General features: G+C 46.6%; 1 protein-coding gene across 7 annotated transcripts in view; it reads right to left on the bottom strand.

Moving 5' to 3' along the window:
• The window catches only part of RALGPS2 (Ral GEF with PH domain and SH3 binding motif 2), a 2,782,724-nt gene that overhangs the window by 305,197 nt on the left and 2,457,573 nt on the right, over positions 1–19,954 (bottom strand). For all 7 annotated transcript variants that reach the window (XM_069641167.1, XM_069641168.1, XM_069641166.1 and 4 more), the window contains one exon: positions 940–1,007. In XM_069641167.1, the coding sequence (XP_069497268.1) occupies positions 940–1,007 (68 nt within the window). The remainder of the gene's footprint in view (positions 1–939; positions 1,008–19,954) is intronic.

Below are 19,954 nucleotides of genomic sequence, written 5' to 3'. Positions count from 1 at the left end.
TGCAGAGGATATTTCAAAGGTTGAAGTATTGGTTTAGTATGTGTAGGCATACTGCAGTAAGAGTGCATGTTTTTGTGGCAAATGTACAGAAACGTTAGGATAAGTAGTATGCATAAAGCATTTGAACACAGGGTGAAAGGATGGTGGCTGAGTGGAAGAAGTAGGGGAAGGGGAGCGTAGCAGAGGGGAGAAGTGGAAGGGCTTAGTAGTGAGAGTAGAGAGGAAGATTGCAAGGCACAATCCCAAATACTCTTTGAATAGCAACATCTAGATAATAACAGCTAGTATGTCCCCGAGGGATCCGAGATAGCCAGTGTATTAGGAAGACATATAAAACAAGATCTTAGACAGTAGGGGTTGACTTTCGGTAGCACTGGCCTGGGGTTGTGTTCCCCTGGGCTAGGGTGAGAACCCAAGATAGACGAAAGAGGGACTGCCGCAGGGCCCACAATTTCCAAAGGTAGTACACAGGTTTTCAGAATCCCTTGTTTTTAGAAGAGTACTTTTCGATGCACAACCTCTCCCATGTTTTAGATAGGAAGATATGTTTGGTAACTAGTTTGGTTCTTGCTTTGAGGACGTCCTGAGGTCTCTGCCAAGTTTTGTAATGGTGTTCCCCTGACCAACATGGTCCTATGGGGAGACCAGAATGTTTACACAATAACCTGCTAACACACACACACAATCAAAAATAAACTTTTTGGTAGCAATCAAATGTCATGAATGATAAACATGTTTCTTTCATCAATGCCTTATATTTTAGTTTATTCAAGAATCCCCGATGTTGCTGGCAATGATTTCTTGCATAATGTAAAATCCAATCGTCAAAGTATAAAAAGCCTCATCGTTGTTAATGAAGGGAGATTTCTGGGTAACCATAAGCATTGCCCTGCTGGTGACGTCCTATTTTGATACTTGAAAGCAAGGTTTAGCATTTACCTACTAAGTCTTCTTTGGAGGCTGCAGAGCGTGGAGTGCTGGTCCCAGGCTCAATTTTTAATGAGAGTCTGTGAAGGGAACAACAAAGATATTCATTGGTAAGGTCACAGTCCATTTCACATATTTCCACATACCCAATTTCAGACCGAAACCAGGAAAAAAAATCTCAGAAAGTTGTAATATCCTGGATCTACAAACGGCAACTGCATCATATCCCACTTTGAAGAAGTGAGTAAAAGTCAGATGGCTAAGACTATCCCCTAAACCACTCATCAACTATTGGCCACAGTGAGCTCTTTCCTCTCTAAGGCTTCACCATCCATTGTACACTTTGTGGATGCATACAAATATGGGGTTTCAGAGGAATTAAGGTTGAAAGCTAATATGAGCCTTAAAAAAGCAGTTCTCCATCACACAAGACAAAACCAGGCTCAATCACATGGCAAGGATCTCCCTTTACACACTGCCATAGGGCTTCATATCAGGATGGAAGGGACCTAACCAAGCCCACCAAAACCAAACAAACAGTGTAAAAGAGTACCACAGACCAGTAGGCTCAACAGTTGGTGGGCTGCCCAGTGAGTAGTGGGCAAAGACGCCAATAGACTACAAAACACATGTCCGAAACCATGGTAAATATGGAACTATATAACACTGAAAAAAATGTAAAACAGTCCCTTTCATACACTCAAAATATAAGTCAGTTCACTACCAATTTCTACTCATTTGCTCGCACAATACATACCAGACGAGGTAATGTGGGTTTAGACCATGTTAAGTATGTATTAAATGAATGGTGCTAGGGGCCTTTACTTTTTGCAAATCTTCCCTTCTCTGTCCTGAGCGCTTCCCAGCACTACTGCTGGACTCACTGGAGCGGTTTTAATTGACCTTGGAAGGTGAGTGAGACTTTCGTTCACCTGCATTTACATTTGTTCTGGGACCACTGGACACATCTTATAAAGGTTGTAATGTGAGAAGACCTCTCTCCTCTTAGTTTTGGTTCCATGCTTTCCTATGGGCACACCCCCACCTTATGTACTGCGCTTTATGGGTCCCTTTATAATAAAGTTTCGGGATCACTCGTGAGTCCCTAGACCCACAAGTGCAGGGGTGGTCATCTCCCTTCTATGGCTTTTATATTTTATGGTATGCAGAGCAAGCCGTCTTCCATGCAGTGCTATGGGGACACTGTGCCCCCTTCTGTTGGCTCTAAATAGCATTTATGTTACTTACTAGGCATCCTCTGAACAGGCTGGTGGTGGTAGTTAATTCTTTTACCCATTTTGGCTGCATTGCCCTGGGATGTTTTAACAGCCACTATAATGTACTAAGGGGGACCAGATACTCGAAATGGCAACTCTTCATGTTTGAAGTAATGATCAAGATGGCCTGTCATTTGTTGGCTGCCCTACCTTCATGCCTAGGTGGTGGAGGGCTCCCTTTCTTCATGCACCTTGGCAGGCTTCTTGCAAGAAGCCCGTAAAGGCTCCTTTGTGCGTGCGCTTGCAGGAAGTGAAGAGGGGGTTGTCTGACCCCAATCCATATTTCTCCAGGGGCTTGGATGTTGCTGCATAGATTCTGGGGGTTGACTGTCCACTATTCAGGAGCTACCTGGGTTGGCCCCAGATTGTTTTTGGGATATAATTAAACTAGCTGGATCCAGGAACCAAGTCAACCACTGGAACTGAAGAGATCCGAAGAACACTAACCTCAACCTTCAAAACGTCAGGGAAGACCTCTGTGAGGTGCCTTCCTGCTTAGGCTAGTGGAAGCAACTAATCACCTAACCTGATCGAGATACATCGGGGGTTTGCTTACGGTCGTAGGAGCGTGCAGCTTTGAATTTCCTGTGCAAGGCCTGGAACCAGCTGTTTATCGTTCTAAGGACTTCTGGCAATCTAACCAGGTGGAACTCTTCATGGACATCTTTGAGGTTCTGCTGGGACTCTGGAAATCCACTGTGCTGCTCTCCACCAGGAGATGAGCCTGCAGGAAGACTGAAGTTCAACCGCTGATTTGCAGAGTGCCACCTGATTCCGTCTATGGTGAAGGGCATCCACGAAGATGTCCGTGAGGGTCTCTGCGTCGTGGAACTGAACATGGGCATCCTCACCCCTACAGCCCAAGTTCTCCAGAGAAACCAAAACACGACTTGCAGTAAACCCCCTCAAACCTGCAACTGTACAATGGTGGGCCATGCTTTCCCCAGCAATTTACTCATGCCTGGGACTGTTTCTACTGTTGAGAGGTTCGAGGGCCTGAGTTGCCTTATAGCTCTTATACCATTTTATGGGTTTGTTTCAGGATGGCAGTGTCCGGGTCAGTACTTCTGTGGGTCAATCCTTAACACCATCAGGGGTGATAGCTGCTCCTGCTTTTGCTGGAACTCTTTTTAAGACCCTCACGTCCCTTTTCGCATGAAATAAAAACTCCGATAAAAATTAAAATAAATAGCCCAATAGGTTGCTGTTGGTGCTCTTGTTCAGAAGGGAATTACCGTAGCATTTCGGTGCTGGACTGCCCATGTGGACGGGACAAAGGCTGATATGCAAATTGATAATTCCCATCTATGAAAGGTACAGTGAGCTAAAGTGTGGCTGCGGACTCTAGAGTGGGTACCTTCCCAAAGAACAGGTGATTTTTGCTGTGTTCGTTCTCATAGGGGGGCGCCCATGACTAGTTTTTTTAAATCTTTTTTTGCATGGTTGCATTTTCCCTGAACTAACTGAACTTCAGTACCTGCACTAGCTAAGTGGACCCTCATGGCTACTCACCTCTTCCCTCAGGAACCTTTTGGGACACCTAAAATACTCCCAGAGATTTGGTACCTGGTAGGGCAGGACTCCTGAAGTTATAGTACATGTTGCTTGATGCCTTATAATTATAAGGCATATGTATTGACACATGCTTAACAGTTGTTCTCCCTACTTTAGTGAATGCATTTATTGTGTGAATATTGTGATTCTAAAGTAGTGTGTAACCCATAGTTGGTTACCTAACTGTGAGTTGTATATATGTACTAAAGTATTTTTGCTTACCCAAAAGATATTTAAGGTGTGCCTTAGTGTAGTAGTGTAATAAATGATTGTTATTTGTATAACTTACCTGTGTGGGTATTTTCGTATCAAGTATGGTTACTGTTAACTGTAGTACACAACAGTGCCCCCATCCTGTTTAGTTCAGCCTTGCTGCATGATCAATGCTACTTAAGAGACTGGCTTTGCTCAACTGGGGTTGTGAGTAATCCTGCCAAACTCCTAAAAAGTGGCATGCACTTTTGAGAGTAATAGTTATTTGAGTAACAATTGGTGTGAGGCAGACCGAGAGACAGACAAGCTCTCATTTTCGTACCAGATCAGTTTTACCAGGTATGGAAATAAAAGGAGTGGTGGTAATCAACTAACTAATTCGTGCCTGCTGCAGAATGTGCAAAGCCAAAACTGAACATTGCAGAAAAAACAGAAATATGCATAGCATTTCAAAAGATAGAAGGAACAAATATTGGGGGTTGCCCTCTCACATCTCCCCCTGTGTGGGCAGTTGGATTTTGGACATTTTTAAAGTTTTGAAGTGAACCAAGAGAACGATAGAAAAACAGTACAGCGGCTAGTGTATTGCTAGCGTACTGAAGATAGAGCGGGAGGAAGAGAAATACAGCAATTATGCCAGTAGCAAATACTTTGCTAGGATTGTTAAAATTTTTAAAAACAAAAAAACAATAAAAACACAGTCTGATCCCTGCAGACAAGCACATACGCTGCAGCACTTTGCAAATGACTAACCATACAACGACATTCACTGAGAAAATGAAAAGGCATCCACTGATTTGACGAGGCAGTTAGCTTAACAACATCCACGGGGGAAACAGTTTTCCGGTTTGAATTCATACACGATGCATACATGTACACAGGACAAACAGTGGGTCAACATTTGCAGACCGGCGCACATGGGGACGCCTTAATGAACTGCACGTGTCCAGCTGGGACCTGCTTGCAAAGATGGGCAGTTGTCAGTTACCATGAGCTGTACAAGTGCCGCTGCTATGCAACACATGTGCATTCTGGAAACGTATACGATAACTACACTCAGACGATGGGACAGACTAGCATAGCACACAGATACATTTCGTATGATCCCATCAGGTCCAGTCTGGCCCTAATGAACAAAACGTGGACCTCCATTAAAGAAAATGAAACCACAATTCAAAAATATGCATTTGAGCCTTGGAATGGAAAAAAGACTAAATCCAGGGGGTGGAAGACTAACATCTGTACTGCATCAATGGCAAAATGTGTTTTATTTTCAAAGCCACTTTGCCAAGATAAATGCTGCTGGCTGGGCTAGTCAACAGCACAGAGTATGATCTAATATGCAGCCACGAGAGAAAATGAGGGTCCACCTTTAGGTCCAATGTTGGACAATAAGAGAGCAGACCCGAGATCCAACAATTGGCAGCACTAGTTCAGCTATGGGGCCAATAATGGGTACAAATGGGCCAACAGCATGTGGTGAAAGTCCAGCAATTGCGAACTAAGCTCAAGTTTACAGTCAGTGTATTGTCCATTGAGGGATCGACACTGGGGGTCTGGCACTTGTCACACTGATTTATTTAATGTATTTATTATTGAACATTTGTTAAGCGCTTATACAACAAAATAGTGTTTTCAGGTGCCACAAGACAGTCGGGAGGGGACAAGGGTAGTTCATAGTCAGGGCAAAAAGACAGTAAATATACAATCGTGGTCCTAGTAGGCCTTGTGACATTCGGACGTGCAAGTGCAATCAAGAGAAGTGTGGGAGATTTGGGGGGTGGGGGAGTGGAGGGAGCAAGATATGGGCAATGGCTGGTGAGAGCCCAGGAGGGAAGTACAGAGGGGTGCCGGGGGAGGAGGTCGCTGGCTATGTGCAAGGGCGGAGGAATCCCAAGGGTGGGCTGCACAGTCGACAGGTAGGGAGGGCAGTGCTGGTGTTGACTGGGCAGGGGCTTGGTAACCCGAGAGATACATGAAGGTCCAGGCCACCAGTCTAAGCGGCAGCAAGGTGATTAGCAAAAGCAGAGTTTTGAGAGGTTTCCAGAACTTAAGGAGGTCTGGCTCAAGTCTGAGAGGGGCAGGGAGGCTGTTCCAGGAGGCACCAGCTGAGAAGAGAGACCCGCCCCCACTCTCTGCTTGGAGAAGTGTTTGACAATCAGAGAGTTGGAGTTAGCGGAGCGGAGGGCTCTAGCAGGTAAGTATTTAGGGAGAGATAGTTTGTAGATTAGCAGAGAGGGCCTGGCATGAGGGCTGTCTGGCAGTGATAGTCTCGAATAGTGTCCAACTATGGACAGCAAGTTCATTATTTGGCCTAATGTACAAGTAGTTTTAGGTTATCAATTAAGCACATCCTATGTGATTGGTGCGGTCTATTGGTATACATAAATAAAGACTGCATAATTAAACAAGTGCAGATATATTTACTGAAAAGATACTCTTTCCATTGTCTATGAAAATGTCTATAGTCAGAATTGGTGCTAGAACAGTAAAGGAATGGCTTCATATCTAAGCAGTCAATCTAGGAACGCACAACAAAATACTTTTCGATGACCCTAACAGACGTGAGGGTTGGTACTGGATGTCATTACCTATTTGGAAGCTGCTCACTCATGATGCAGTGCTCTATATACTAGGCAAGAGGCTTTAATTCCACTTACTGGTCAACGGGTAGCCAATCATAGAAGCGGATGTGCAGCAGCATTTTGCACATGCTGGAGTCGGTAGGTAGGGATTCCTACGAACAGACAATTTGCTTAGCCAAGATGTGACCAAACTAGAACTATTTCAACTTTAACTCTTCCAGCAAAAAAGGGCAGCAAAGACAAGATTCTTTTGAGAAAGTAAGTGTAAAAAAATAAAACGTAAATGATTCAGCATCCCATTCGTTGATTAGCATTGAGAGGCCTATGCTTGGAACAAAGTGAGATACTGAGGGTCCATCCACACATTCAACAGTTTCCCCAGGTTGCCCTTGCTGTGGAATAGTGGGGTTGCCAAGGAGGACGGGTGCCGTCACAATCCAGTTGATGCTGAGCCAAGGGATGGCATGGGTGGAGTCACCTGGCTTCCCACACCTACCATGCCACATGAGGGAGGCAGGGGCTAGCCACACAGCTGCTTTAAAAGCTTCTTCCTATAGGTGAATCGCTTATGAGATGTGGTCCCATGCCTGCCAGAGCTTTTAGCTCTGCATGTGCAGAAATCACCTGCCAAATGACAACGTTTTTAGCAGCTTTTACCAAGCAACTGCAGAGAGATGAAATCAGACTAATTAACTTACACAGCACTAAATATATGTAAGACCTATTAAGCGAAGAGTCCTCATGTGCAGGGCCAGGGTACAGCAAGCAGAGCGAGGACCATACAAACCAAGTCCCACATCCAAACTGGAAGCGATCCCAATGGGCATGGCACTTAAGCCAATCTTCATACCACTTGTATAGTTCCCTTAGACCGGTGGGTGACTGGGAGGGGCTGTATGAGTTTGGAGAAGGAGCTCATAAGGAGACAAGTGGAAAAGTGCAGGAAGCAAGAAGGGCACACACACGATGGAGGGTAAAGTGCAGGAAGCAAAAAGGACACACACACGATGGGGGGTAAGAGCTGGGGGGACTTAAGAGGTTAGAGGGAGAGATACACACACAGCCACACACACATACATACATTCATACATACACATCCAAGAAGCTGGGAAAAGGGGATAAGGAGAAAGGGAGAACAAGGAGGTTGGCAAGGCTCTGGTTACAGAGGTACCTGAGGCGGTGGTGAGAGATGCCAAGAAAGAGGTGCTCTAATGAACCAGGAATGAGACACGGACACAAAGGACTTGTGGTGTTTGCCATAAACCATTATTAAATGAAAATGGGGTTGAAAAATGCCTCACTGTCCCTATCCTAGGAGGCATTTCCCTACCTCAACAAAAAACAAAAGGCTTGTAGTGTGTCAAGAAGTCCAAAGGTAAAAATGTCCTGTGCCTGAAATCCTATCCTAGCCCTCACACGCTAAAAGTAACTAAGGTGCTAAGGGGCAATGTCTCTAACTTGCAAACTGCGAAGATATTCAAATTAAACCAAAAGGCATAAATCCACTGAAGTTCAAAATGGATAATGTGCACAGCTCTAAAGGGATTAACTCCCTTATCCAGTTTTCTCTCCAGCAAACAAAAGTTCAAAAGAATAACCAAGTTCTTTGTAGCTTAAGAGGATAACTCCCCTCCTCTTGATGTTGCAACTTGTTCGAGGGGAAATGTCTCCCTTCCCCAACTCCTTCTCACATTCAACGTAATGCACAAATCCTAAGGGTATGAATCTTCCCTGGGATTCCCTGACTCGCACACCACTACCTGATATACGCCCCTGCCAGGTTTTTCCATCAAGTTCCTTGATACAATTTGGGTGCTGGTCCCAGACTTGCAAGATACCTGGTGTACTCTGTACTCTGCCAGGTTCTTTTTACTCATTCATCACAGTTCGGAAACCTTAGGGCATGGGTCTTTCTTGGGATTCCTTTGTTCACACTTGACTCGCATGTGTCGTTCAACATTGCAATGGGTCCCAGACCCCGTTTCCACTTCTCATCTTATAATCAAATGTCCCTGGGGCTTTATTCACCTGCTCAGGCTTTCCCAGTTCTCACACAGCATCTCCCTCAATAGTCGGTAAACCCTCTTAAGCGCCCTGACTGCACTTTCCCTCTCAGCGGGCGCACTGGTTCAAAGTAGCGGCTTCAGGGTCCTTCGCGTCTCCCGTGTTGGTCTGTGGCTTGTCTTAGGGTCCGTGGATCGCTTTATTTGCTCAACGGCATTCACCATGTCTCCGGCCCCCCTTGGCAGCCTCCTCTCTTCCGGCATCTCAGTTACTGTGCTCCGACCCATGAGCATCTCCAGACTACGTTCCCAGGCCTCCCAGGACTCAGCAAGGTCGTCTGCATCCCTTGGTCAATCCAACCAGTGCCAGAAACAACAAAACGCCTGTGCTGCCAGCCACAGTCCCCCCGGTCTCTTTCCACATCAGACCTCACCCCAGCAGGGTAAGGGGACAAACTCCATACTTCTTTTCCCTGTAGGGTTTTAAACCATGTCAGGCCAATTGCAGTCTTCCAACCATTAGACTGTTGGCTTTGGTTCACATTAGATGTAATCCTCAATGCTCCTTGCCTCTTCCTCCACCCAGTTCTTGTTCTGTTCTTTGCTCTCTGATAGAGGAACATGGTCAGAAATGTCAGGTTGCCGAAGGGAATAATGGCAGCATGTCATCAGGGCATGAGGGATTGAGGGAATATCCCTAAAAGGGAAAAGGAAATATTGTGGTTCACCGGATGTCATCCCACAGAGAGTCGCCTCCCCCTCTGATCTTCCCTCAAATAGGGACATGCAGGGTCAGGATCAGGTAGTGGCTGCTGTCCCTATACCACATGAGGAGAGGCTATCCCAGGCAAATGAGTGGTGACATCAAATGTATCACAGTGCCTAAAGAGAAGCTGGTGAACAGTGAGGTGATAAGCAAAGAGAAGGGTGATCAGAGTGAAGTGGAAAGGAGTCAAAGAAGTGAGAGAAAGGAAGAGAAAAGAAAATCATAGGGTAAAGAGCAGAAGACTGAAGAAAGAAGCAAGGGGAAGCTTTGGATGGATGGAGTAACAAGGCCAATGCAAAGCATAGCACAAGGACAGAGAAAGGAACAAAGGTCCCCAAACACAAGCTTGTGGTGGGATGTTGAGGACGACGAGGGAGAGTTTGGGTTGAAGTATGAGAGAACTAAAACCACAGAGTGAGGAAGGTGGCGAGAGGAGTAGAGGACACTTTGTGAGGGGTCAGAAATGTTAGGCGGACAACTTGGTAAAGGATTTTCACAGTTAGCCATTTTATTAACTCATAAGAGTTTGATAAACACCTCACTATCCCTAACCTAGAGAGGATTTCTCTGCCGATCAAAATAAAATAAAGGAAAACGCTAACAAAAAGTAATCTGTCCCTCACACTTATACATACAAACTCATAAAGGTAATATATGGCAATTCAAATGCAACAGAAACAACATAGATCTAATAACGGTGTATTCTTGTAACCTGGGTCGGATCCCCTCACCCAGATATAAAGCAGGATTTTCGATCAAAAGCTCAAATAAAAAAGTTCCTTGTTGTTGCTAAGTTTTGATCATAAAGTTCTTCTTACTCCAAAAGTCTTCAACTTGGACTTTAACAGAGGTTCGACCAGATGAAGTCTTTATCTCTCCACATATAAATAAAAGTTCAACACAACTTCTCGGTCAGGAAACAAAAATACTTTCACAGTTCTTCTGTACCAACAACAATGTTTTGTCAGGATGATTCCACCACAGTTCAGTGAACACTTTAGTGGTTTTGCCACTTCTTCGACACAACCTTCAACCACAATGCAGTACTTCAATGATTTCTTCCTGGTCCACTAACCTGCCAGGACTACCACAGAAATGTCCCTTTCCTGGTATACTCCCCTGCAAGGATAAAAGCTCCTAACACTACTACAAACCTTTTAGAAAAGTCTTTAACTTTCAACAACAACAAAATTCACAACTTCGTCTGGGAAGACATGATACACATTGGTGCTGTTTGCTCTACTGTTGATTTGCAACATGCAATGCACGTTATGCTCCTCTCCTCCTTGATACTTTCTAGTAGGCGAGATTCTCTCCTGCCACCCTTGTTTTCCCACTTCCACACCAAATAACTGCTGACAATGTTTATTATACTTGCCCCTCTTTGACTTAGGCAATGTTTGTTGATGTCTTGTTCAACTATTGCCTGTTCCTCAATCTGGCAATAATGGGCACAATCTTTCAGCAATAATGCTCTCTGGTTATTTAGCCAATATGGATTATATGCTTTTTGGAGTATTGGCCCCTCATTACTTTGGCAACGGTGGTTATTTTTAGCTTGCTTCAGTATTGCCACCTCTTTGTTTTGGTTATAATTTCTTTTATAGCAATGATTATAACGTTTCTTCTCTTGTCTTTTTAAAAAGTTCTTATTATGCCAATGTGACTTCTTTATATTCGTTCCATATTCAAAATTGTTATTAGTGGCCAGCAGTCGATTACAGAGCGTACCGGGATTACCCGACAATTGTAGACTCGCCAGCGTCTGCACACACGTCCGCTCGATGCACTGCCACTGTTCTTCAGCTTCTGCTAGCTCCTGCATGGCAAACTTTTTTCGTTTTCTCACGGCCTGCGCTGATCGGGAAAGGAGCTTTTCTCGCTCCGAATGCACTCCGGTGCTCGCCAGCCACCGGGCCACAGCACACCATTAGGAGAGCCTCTCTCCCCAAAGGGAAAGCCTGCTACAACACTGCTTCCCGCTGCGCAACCTCTGCATGTAAGCCCATCAAGTTTGGAGACGCTCTCAGGACCGACATCCGCTTCAAAGATAGCAGCGGCTGTGTTTCCTTTCTTCTCCCACTGGAACTGGCAACCTCTGCAACAACTCCATCTCTCTGTTCTAATGCCATGCACCTGAGGGGGCCTTAAATACCTAAAGGTCCCGCTCAGATGTGGGCCATTAGGATGATTTAACTGCATTCTGCAATTTTGCGCCTCTGAGCGCCTCTTCCTCGTCCCAGGAACCGAAGGCATTTTGGGACTTGAAGTCCCCAATGTTCTGATAACAGTTTTCTTCAAAGGTTTCAATTCTACAATAGGCCATTAAGACTGTAGGGTCTCTAGGGAAGATAGCAAAGGGGTTATTCCACTTCTGACCCGATTCACCTCTCAGGTGATCCTCCTGCATGATCCTCCTGCAGAACACCACCCCCAGGATCAGGAAGCATTTGCCTTTTCCTGGCCACATGAGAAGGGTCCCAGGCCAGAGATTTTGGGATAATCACCTCCGATTCATCACAACTGTCAAGACATTAGAATCGCATCCTGTCTTCCTGGGACTCAGTGTCTTGGTTTACGGCCTGCTACAGAACCAACCACCCGGATCCAGTGCCAGTCTGAGACCTGAGAGGAGATCCTGAAGCTGCACCAAATCATCTCCAAGGAGACAATGAATACCAGAGATTTTGTTAAAGCTTAAAGCATTAAGCTTGTGAGACATATTTCTTGGAATTCTGCATGATTGATTTGGAGCACTGAGCACCTACCCCTCAAAAAGCTCCCCCCCACACCCAACATTTGGTTTTGTTGTGAAAGACACTAGGTAGGACCAGGGCACGGCCCAAACAAGAACTGAACAAACTTTTGCTTTGAAGCTTCCTGAGCCCAACCCTTGCACATTCTTTGGCACATAACCATCCTGATCACACTCGAGTTACCTTGTGTACAGATACTTGACCCGGAGGGAATTGCTTTTGTTTGGCCTTGTATAGAAAACACTACTAATTGCTTTTGTTTGGCCTTGTATAGAGAACACTGAGATATTGGTAAATATATTTCACATCTAGACTCTGTCTAATCATTGTACACTTCATGACAATAGGAAATGAAGGTTTAGCGTTCTAAGAATGGGAAAAGAAATAGGGCGACGGTTTAACAATGGACAGCCAGGGTGCACAAATAGGTTCAACAATGTTCAGTGAAGATCCTACATAGTCACTGAGAGGGTTTGCGTCTGTTAGTAACCATCTGAAACTGGGCAAATGATGGCCAGTGGGCGCACAATGATGAACCGCTGACAGAATCCCTTATAATGTCAAGGAACGGGTTCTGAGGGTTAAATAAAGGATTCACAATCTACAGCAAAAGTCCACAACGGAGTATAAGAATGGAAAGTGAATTTACAACTCTCAGTCAAATAAAAATAACCAGCAGGGGTCCAACTCTAATGACAGACAGCTGGCTTGTTGATCAAAGTGACAATCCCGCACAGAGCACAAACATGGTCATCAAGGGTTGAATACTGGGCGAAACAAGGGATAGTAAGGATCGTACAGTTGGAGTCAATGTGGGATAGTAAAGGTTAACCACTGTCAATAATCGATAGCGAGCGGCTGGTATTGTATAAAACAATGGGCAGTGAGGTCTGCCAAGCTCTAAAAATACAGGAAGTCTTCAGCCCAAATTTGGCCGAAAGCCTCTCCTTAAAAAAGGCCTCATGAAAAATGCATCTCTTGATGTGGCAAACTAGTGGCCTATTTCTAAGGACTACTTAATAGCAAAACCTGAGAAGCAGAACACAGGAGAAGGGAGTCATTCTCCTGTGTCTTCGTTCTTTTCTGAATAGTGGTAGAGGGAGTAGATTTGATTTGGACAGAGGACAGTTCTTCCTTTAGGACTCAACAACTGACTAGCAACCTAGTTAGTGTTAGGCAGGGAAAACCCACAGTTTAGGGATATCTAGGAGTTCACTTATTTTATTTCATAAAATAAAAACCCTTCAAAAGGAAGACGCGCGTCAGGTAAAAAGGGTGATGAGGAATCCGTGAGAGGAAGTAATTTGTTCTTGTAATGGAGTCTTTCCTCCATTACAAGAACAAGGTGGGGAGGAAACAGATTCTCAAAACCCTACAAGAATTGCATAACAGTAGGGATTGTGAAAAATGAGCCCTGTTCCAGGGACCTCTTGAACACAGAAAAAGCAGCAAGGTAACCCCTTTATGGTGCCAATGTGCAGGCCCGATGGGGCCAAAGATAGCAGAAAATCCAACACAGTGTACAGCTGACAGGATAAAGGATCCATGTCCTTCTCCAGGCACGAAGTTGAAAATGGACACCACCTGCAGGCCTAACTGGATTTCGTAGCGGGCCTCCAAGCTGAAAGGAGCACAACAACATCGTCCAATAAGTCCCACTCCTTGAATCTCAGCCTCTCAGTAGCCAACCACAAAGGTTCAGGCTGCTGCGATTCGGGAACCCGCTACTCCGAATGGGAATGGGAGAGCCAGCCGACTCCTGTCGGAAGACGCCAGAGAGGGTAGATGGACATGTCCAGCAACACTTGATAACACGTTCTCCGGGCCCAGTCAGGATCATTGTGGTTCCGAACAGAGACAATCTCCTGAGAACCAGCGGTATATGATGGGGATCGGTGAGAACGCATAAAAGAGGTCAAAAGTCCACTTAACTGTAAGAACATCCCCCTGACAAGGAAATTCCCTGCAGTAGAACTCCTTGCACATCTTGGTGACACTGGAAGTGAAGAGGCCCAACTTGAGGAGATCCCCAATAGGAAATCTCCTCTAGAACGTCCCGACGGAGCTCCCACACGTGCGAGGAGTGTAGAATCGTGAGATTCAGTCACTTCTCTCCAGGGTAGAGCCTTTCCTTGTGAGGCTAGGGAGGTGGGCGTGCTACTCTATATCCTCCCTAGGGATAGAGGCAAGCAGGACCTCACCGGGATTCCCCCTTTGGGGACAAGGACTCCCGGATCAAAGAGGAACTCCCCAAGTAACTCACTCACAACCCATCATTTACAGCTAAAACACAAAGAAGCCAAGAAGAACAAGCTACTGTTTTCTTATGTGAAGTACCACCAGTAGCACACTATGAAGAAAATGATATTGCCAATACGGAGTAGAAGAGTTCTTGGGAGATTCATAACACTGTAGTAGCAGAGAGAAAGGACTCTGATGCTCCGCTGGAGAAGGCCCAGCTACAAGTCGAAAATAAATATTAATAGTGACATGATGTATCAAATGTGCTGCTAAGGATGTCAAGATATTAAAGGTTGAAAGGAAATAAGGTGGGCACCACCTAATAGATTAGACATGGTATATAAGATTCTATCAAATGTAAATGTGCAGGGAGCACTGCAGGGAAAATACCCCAGGCACTGAGGAAAAAAGTCAAAACTGCAATGATGAAACAAGAGATCAAGGTGCTGTGTGCTCACCTTATAGCCATTTAGACCTCAACCATCTTAATGGCAAATAAACATGGATATTATAAATATCAAAACAAACATAGCATAGACATAATGCAATGATTTAGTGATTTAATGCACAAAAAAGTGCATAATGAGGAAGACAGATTTGCATGTAATGAAGCCAATGCTTTTTGGACCATTGACCGTCATTAGGGCCGAATCTAAAGCAGAAGAAAGAATGAATGAATGCAGAAAAATAAAAACATAAAAATACACCCTAATATTTAAACAACAATACATCCATAAATCTTAGCAATAATATATCAAACATTGTTAACCTCTTAAGTGCCAAGGACAAGGTATCTCGTCCTTGACATTCCCTCCAGGTTGCCAAGGACGAGATAGCTCGTCCTTTTAGGCACTTTGTATTGTGTGATCCCTGCAAAGCAGGGATCACACAAAACGGTAATCCGATCCCTGGGCTATGTGAGGGGGAGGTCCCTCCTCACTGCCCGGGGGTTGGATTACCTTCAGTTTCACGTCGGCATGCGTAATGCACACCGACAAGAAATTGAAAGTACTTTCACCGCGGCAGCCGCAGTGAAGAGAGAAAGTAAGCGCCCTTCTCCCTCGATCTCCCGCTGTATATCAAGCCTTAGATCAAGGGAGGTGTCGTTGGAAAGGGGAGATTCTCCACTTTCCAACTACATCTTTTGTGTCCCTCACCCCCCTCCCCCAAACCCCAAAGCATGGGGCCACAGCTATGGAGACCCCTGGGGGCAGATGGGTGATCATCTGCCCCCACGGAAGGGGATATGACAAAAAAAATGTAAAAATTAAAATAGCCATCAAACGGTGATGTGGGTGGGGGGCCACTAGCCACCAGCTCTTTTTTTTTATATGAAAGGGGGGTGGCCCTCTCCCCGTCAAACCAAGTGGAAAGGGGGGGCACCCCTTGTAGCCCTCCCTGGGGGCACATTTCTTCCCCAGGCAGGAGTACATGAGGTGGGAGGAGAGGAAAGGGCCACCAGGAAAGTGTGGGCAGGCCCCCCAAAGGATGGGACCTGCCGGTTAGGGCCCCCCTCGGGCAGATGGGTGCCCATCTGCCCCTAGGGAATGGGCCCAAAAGAAAAACAAAAAAAGGAAAATAAATTCATGGTTGGTTTTGGGGGGAGTGCCCCCCGCTCACTAGACCACCGGGGAATTTTTTTTATGAAAAGGGGGTGTCCTACCCGTCCAAAATGGACTGGGGCCATGTCATGCAGCCCGCCCTGACGGCAGTTATTTGCTCCTAGGAAGGGGCATCTGACCCCAGGGAGGGCTACATGAGATGTCCCCCCCATCTACCCCCAGGGAGGGCTACATGAGATGCCATCCCCTCCATTTGGGGTGGGGGGAGAGGTGCACCTCCATTTACATTACAAAATTCCCCGGCGGTTTAGGGTGTCCCTCAGCCCCCCCCCTAAAGTGCAGCCTACCATTTTCAATTTTTTTTCTTTGTTTGCCAAACTACCCTTGGCGCAGATAGCAAAACATTTTTTCCATTTTTTTTTTATTTATTTGCATTTTTCAAGCGCTCACACAGCCCGCAGGCATCGAGGCACTGTTACAGGAATCGTTTTTTTCTTTTTTTTTAGTTTGCATAATTGTTTTTTTTGTCTTAGTTGTGTATTAGTCCTCAACTTTAGCCTGCGTCGCAACTACATAGAAATGTGAATGTTAGCATGTACCACACTTAGATGGAATTCTTAACCTAGCCTACGTCGTATCTAGATAGAAATGTGAATGTTAGCATATGACACACTTCGAAGGAATTCCTAACCTAGCATGCGTCGGATCTGGATAGAAATGTGAATGTTAGCATATGCCACACTTAGATGGTATCCTAAACATAGCCTGCGTCAGATCCAGATACAAATATGAATGTTAGCACGTGCCAGGACAGCAATGCCAACCAACGAATTCACTAACAATTTCATCCCTCTGCATACACCTCTCAAACTCTAACCAAACACAACCACAAACCTCAAACGCAGCAATCCGCACAAACTTCACTACACTGCAACAACAAAACAAACCACACAGACTTACACAACAGCACACGACGACTACCGGCCGTAAAACACCCCAAACCCAGCCAATGGACCCACCGGGCTGAGGCTGCCATCAGCACATCACTGCTCTCTTGCACTTTTCCAGCTTATTCCCACTAACTCACCCCCCTTCTCCCTTTTCATAGCCGCCAGAGTGCCAGCGGACCACTCCGGTGGTGATAGTGTGCGGTACAAATATCCTTTAACATTAACATTTATAATGCGCTTAAATACCGAGAGGTTTCTAAGTGCGGACCCGGGGATCGAACCTGTGTTGCTTCGTATCGTCTTGCTTCCAAGGCAAACACGTTGCAGTTGAGCTATCCTCACAGGAATATTACATGCCTTTCAAACTTGCTTTAGACCAGGGTCTAGCACGGTACACAATATCCGGCTACTTGAAACCATAATGGATCAGATCAAAAGGCACCATTCCCAAGCTGTATATATCACATTTGTTCATTTCAGGTCAGTATTTGACCAGGTCAATCAAGGGCTATTATGGAGCAAACTTAGGGGATGGGGTTGCCCCAGTTGGCTTCTTGATATTATTGTGGCACTCCACTCTGAGACAACAGCCCAGATTCGCTTGGATAATGAAGGGAATTTGTCCAAGTCCATGAAAAACAATCGGGGAGTAAAGCAGGGATGTATGTTAGCACTACTGCTCTTCAATATTTACATCGTTGACCTATTGGCTAGATTGATGAAAAGTGCTAAATGTCTCCCAAACATTGGAAACTCGGATGTTGTTGCCATGCTCTATGCAGACGACCAAGTGGACTTTCGGATGTTAACAGGCATGAAGGAGAGTATTAATGAGTTGGGACATTATGCAGAAGAACATGGCATTTCTGTCAACTTAAACAAGATCAAAACCATGCTGGCTCACCCACTGGATGGGGCCTGTCCCACGTTTTTTTGGTGGCCCTCTCCCCCCACCCTAAATGGAGGGGGGCTTCTCATGCAGCACTTCATAGGAGCCACAGGGAGGGCTGCATGAGGTGCCCCCCCACCAATTTGGGGTGGCGCGAGAGGGCCACCACAAAACGTTGGGCAGGCCCCCCAATGGATGGGGCAGGTGGTTTTGGGCAGCCTGGGGGCAGATGGGCACACTAATGTGCCCATCTGCACCAAGGGAAGTTGGGTAAACAAAGAAAAATTGAAAATGGTAGACAGCATTTTAGGGGGAGCTGTCGGGCACCCTAAACCGGCTGGGAATTTTGTAGTACAAAGGGGGGTGGCCCTCTTCCCCCGACCCAAAATGGAGTGGGGCCAGCTCATGCAGCCCTCCCTGGGGGCAGATATCTGCTCCTAGGAAAGGACACCTGAACCCAAGGAGCACTCCATGATATACCCCCCCCATATGCCACCAGTGAGGGCTGCATGAGATGGCCCCCACTCCATTTTGGGTGGGGGGGGCACCTCCCTTTACATTACAAAATCTCCCAGCGGTTTAGTGTGTCCCTCAGCCCCCCCTAAAGTGCATCCTACCATTTTCAATTTCTTTCTTTGTTTACCAAAATTCCCTTGGCGTAGATGGGCACATTAGTGTGCCAATCTGCCCACAGGGTGCCCAAACATTACTGGCCCACCCACTGGGGGGCCTGTCCCACGTTTTTTGGTGGCCCTCTCCCGCCCCAAATGGGGGGGGCAACTCATGCAGCCCTTCTTAGCAGCCCCAGGGAGGGCTGCATGAGATGCCCCCCCCATCCATTCGGGGTGGTGGGGACAGGCCCCCCAATTGGTGGGGCAGTAGGTTTTGGGCACCCTGGGGCAGATTGGCACACTAATGTTCCCATCTGCACCAAGGGAAGTTGGGTAAACCGAGAAAAATTGAAAATGGTAGACAGCATTTTAGGGGGGCTGTGGGGCAAACTAAACAGTCTTGGAATATTTAGTGCAAAGGGGGGTGGCGGGGGCATGCCATGCACTCCTCCTTGGGGTCAGGTGTCCCTTCCTAGGAGCAGATATCTGCCCCCAGGGAGGGCTACATGAGATGCCCCCCCTCCATTTGGGGTCGGGGGGGAAGAGGTGCACCCCCCTTTCCATTACAAAATTCCCCGGCGGTTTAGGGTGTCCCTCAGCTTCCCCTAAAGTGCAGCCTACCATTGTCAATTTTTTTCCTTGTTTACAAAACTTCCTTTGGCGCAGATGGGAACATTAGTGTGCCAATCTGCCCCCAGGGTTCCCAAACCCTACTGCCCCATCCATTGGGGGGCCTATCCGACGTTTTCGGGTAGCCCTCTCCCCTCACCCCAAATGGAGTGTGGGGGGGGCACCTCATGCAGCCCTCCCTGGGGGCAGATGTCTGTCCCTAGGAAGGGGCAAATGTGTTTTCACTGGGGGGGGGGGGGGGGGTTCAGTAGACCACCAGGGATGGCTTGCAAGGGGGGGCCGTGATTGGAAAGTGTTAGTGTAGATATGTTTTTGCTGGGGTGACTGTAGGTAACAAATGTTTTTGTTTTGTTTACAGCTTTTTCTACATGAGCAGCTGCAACGTTATGCGAGTACTGTTATTTATTATTCTACGTTTAGGGCCCACTGTCAGTGGGGCGGGTGAGACTGGGGCTGGATTGTTGGTGGTGTGGGTGGGAATGGGCCATATGGGGAGATATTTTGTTAGGCTGGGACCCGAATTGCAGGGGAAGGCAACAAATTGCCCCTCATGCCAGCAGAACATTGGTGTTTCCCTGGGAGCGGATGTCTATGGCTTTTCCCTTCAGAGAGGTATTGGCACACTGCCAGGACTCCGTGGTGGGGAAAAGCTGTAACACAGGCCAGCAAGAAAGCCAGGACGGTTGGAGGTGATGTCCCTGGCCTGTGATATCAGTTTACCATGTGGGTGTACCGTCCCGTCCCCAAGCAGAGCAGCAGCCCCAAGGAGCCCCGGCAAGGGCCACTTCCCTCCCCCAAGGGAAATTCTGTATCGCAGCCCAGCCTGCGCTCCACGATGGCCGGGGCTGATGTCCCTGGCCTTGGGCAGCTGTCTCCCATGTAGTTTCATCGGGCCGAAGCTCAGCAACAGTTTCAGTGATCTCCGGCAGGGTCCCCGACCTTTCCCAGAGGGAGAAGCTGTAACGCAGGCCAGCCAGAGCTCCAGGGCAT

The sequence above is a fragment of the Ambystoma mexicanum genome, chromosome 1q, assembly GCF_040938575.1.
Source record: "Ambystoma mexicanum isolate Mex_15411 chromosome 1q, UKY_AmexF1_1, whole genome shotgun sequence".
NCBI lineage: Eukaryota > Metazoa > Chordata > Amphibia > Caudata > Ambystomatidae > Ambystoma > Ambystoma mexicanum.
Note: the sequence above shows the minus strand (reverse complement) of the source record. Positions and strands in the feature narration are given on the sequence as shown.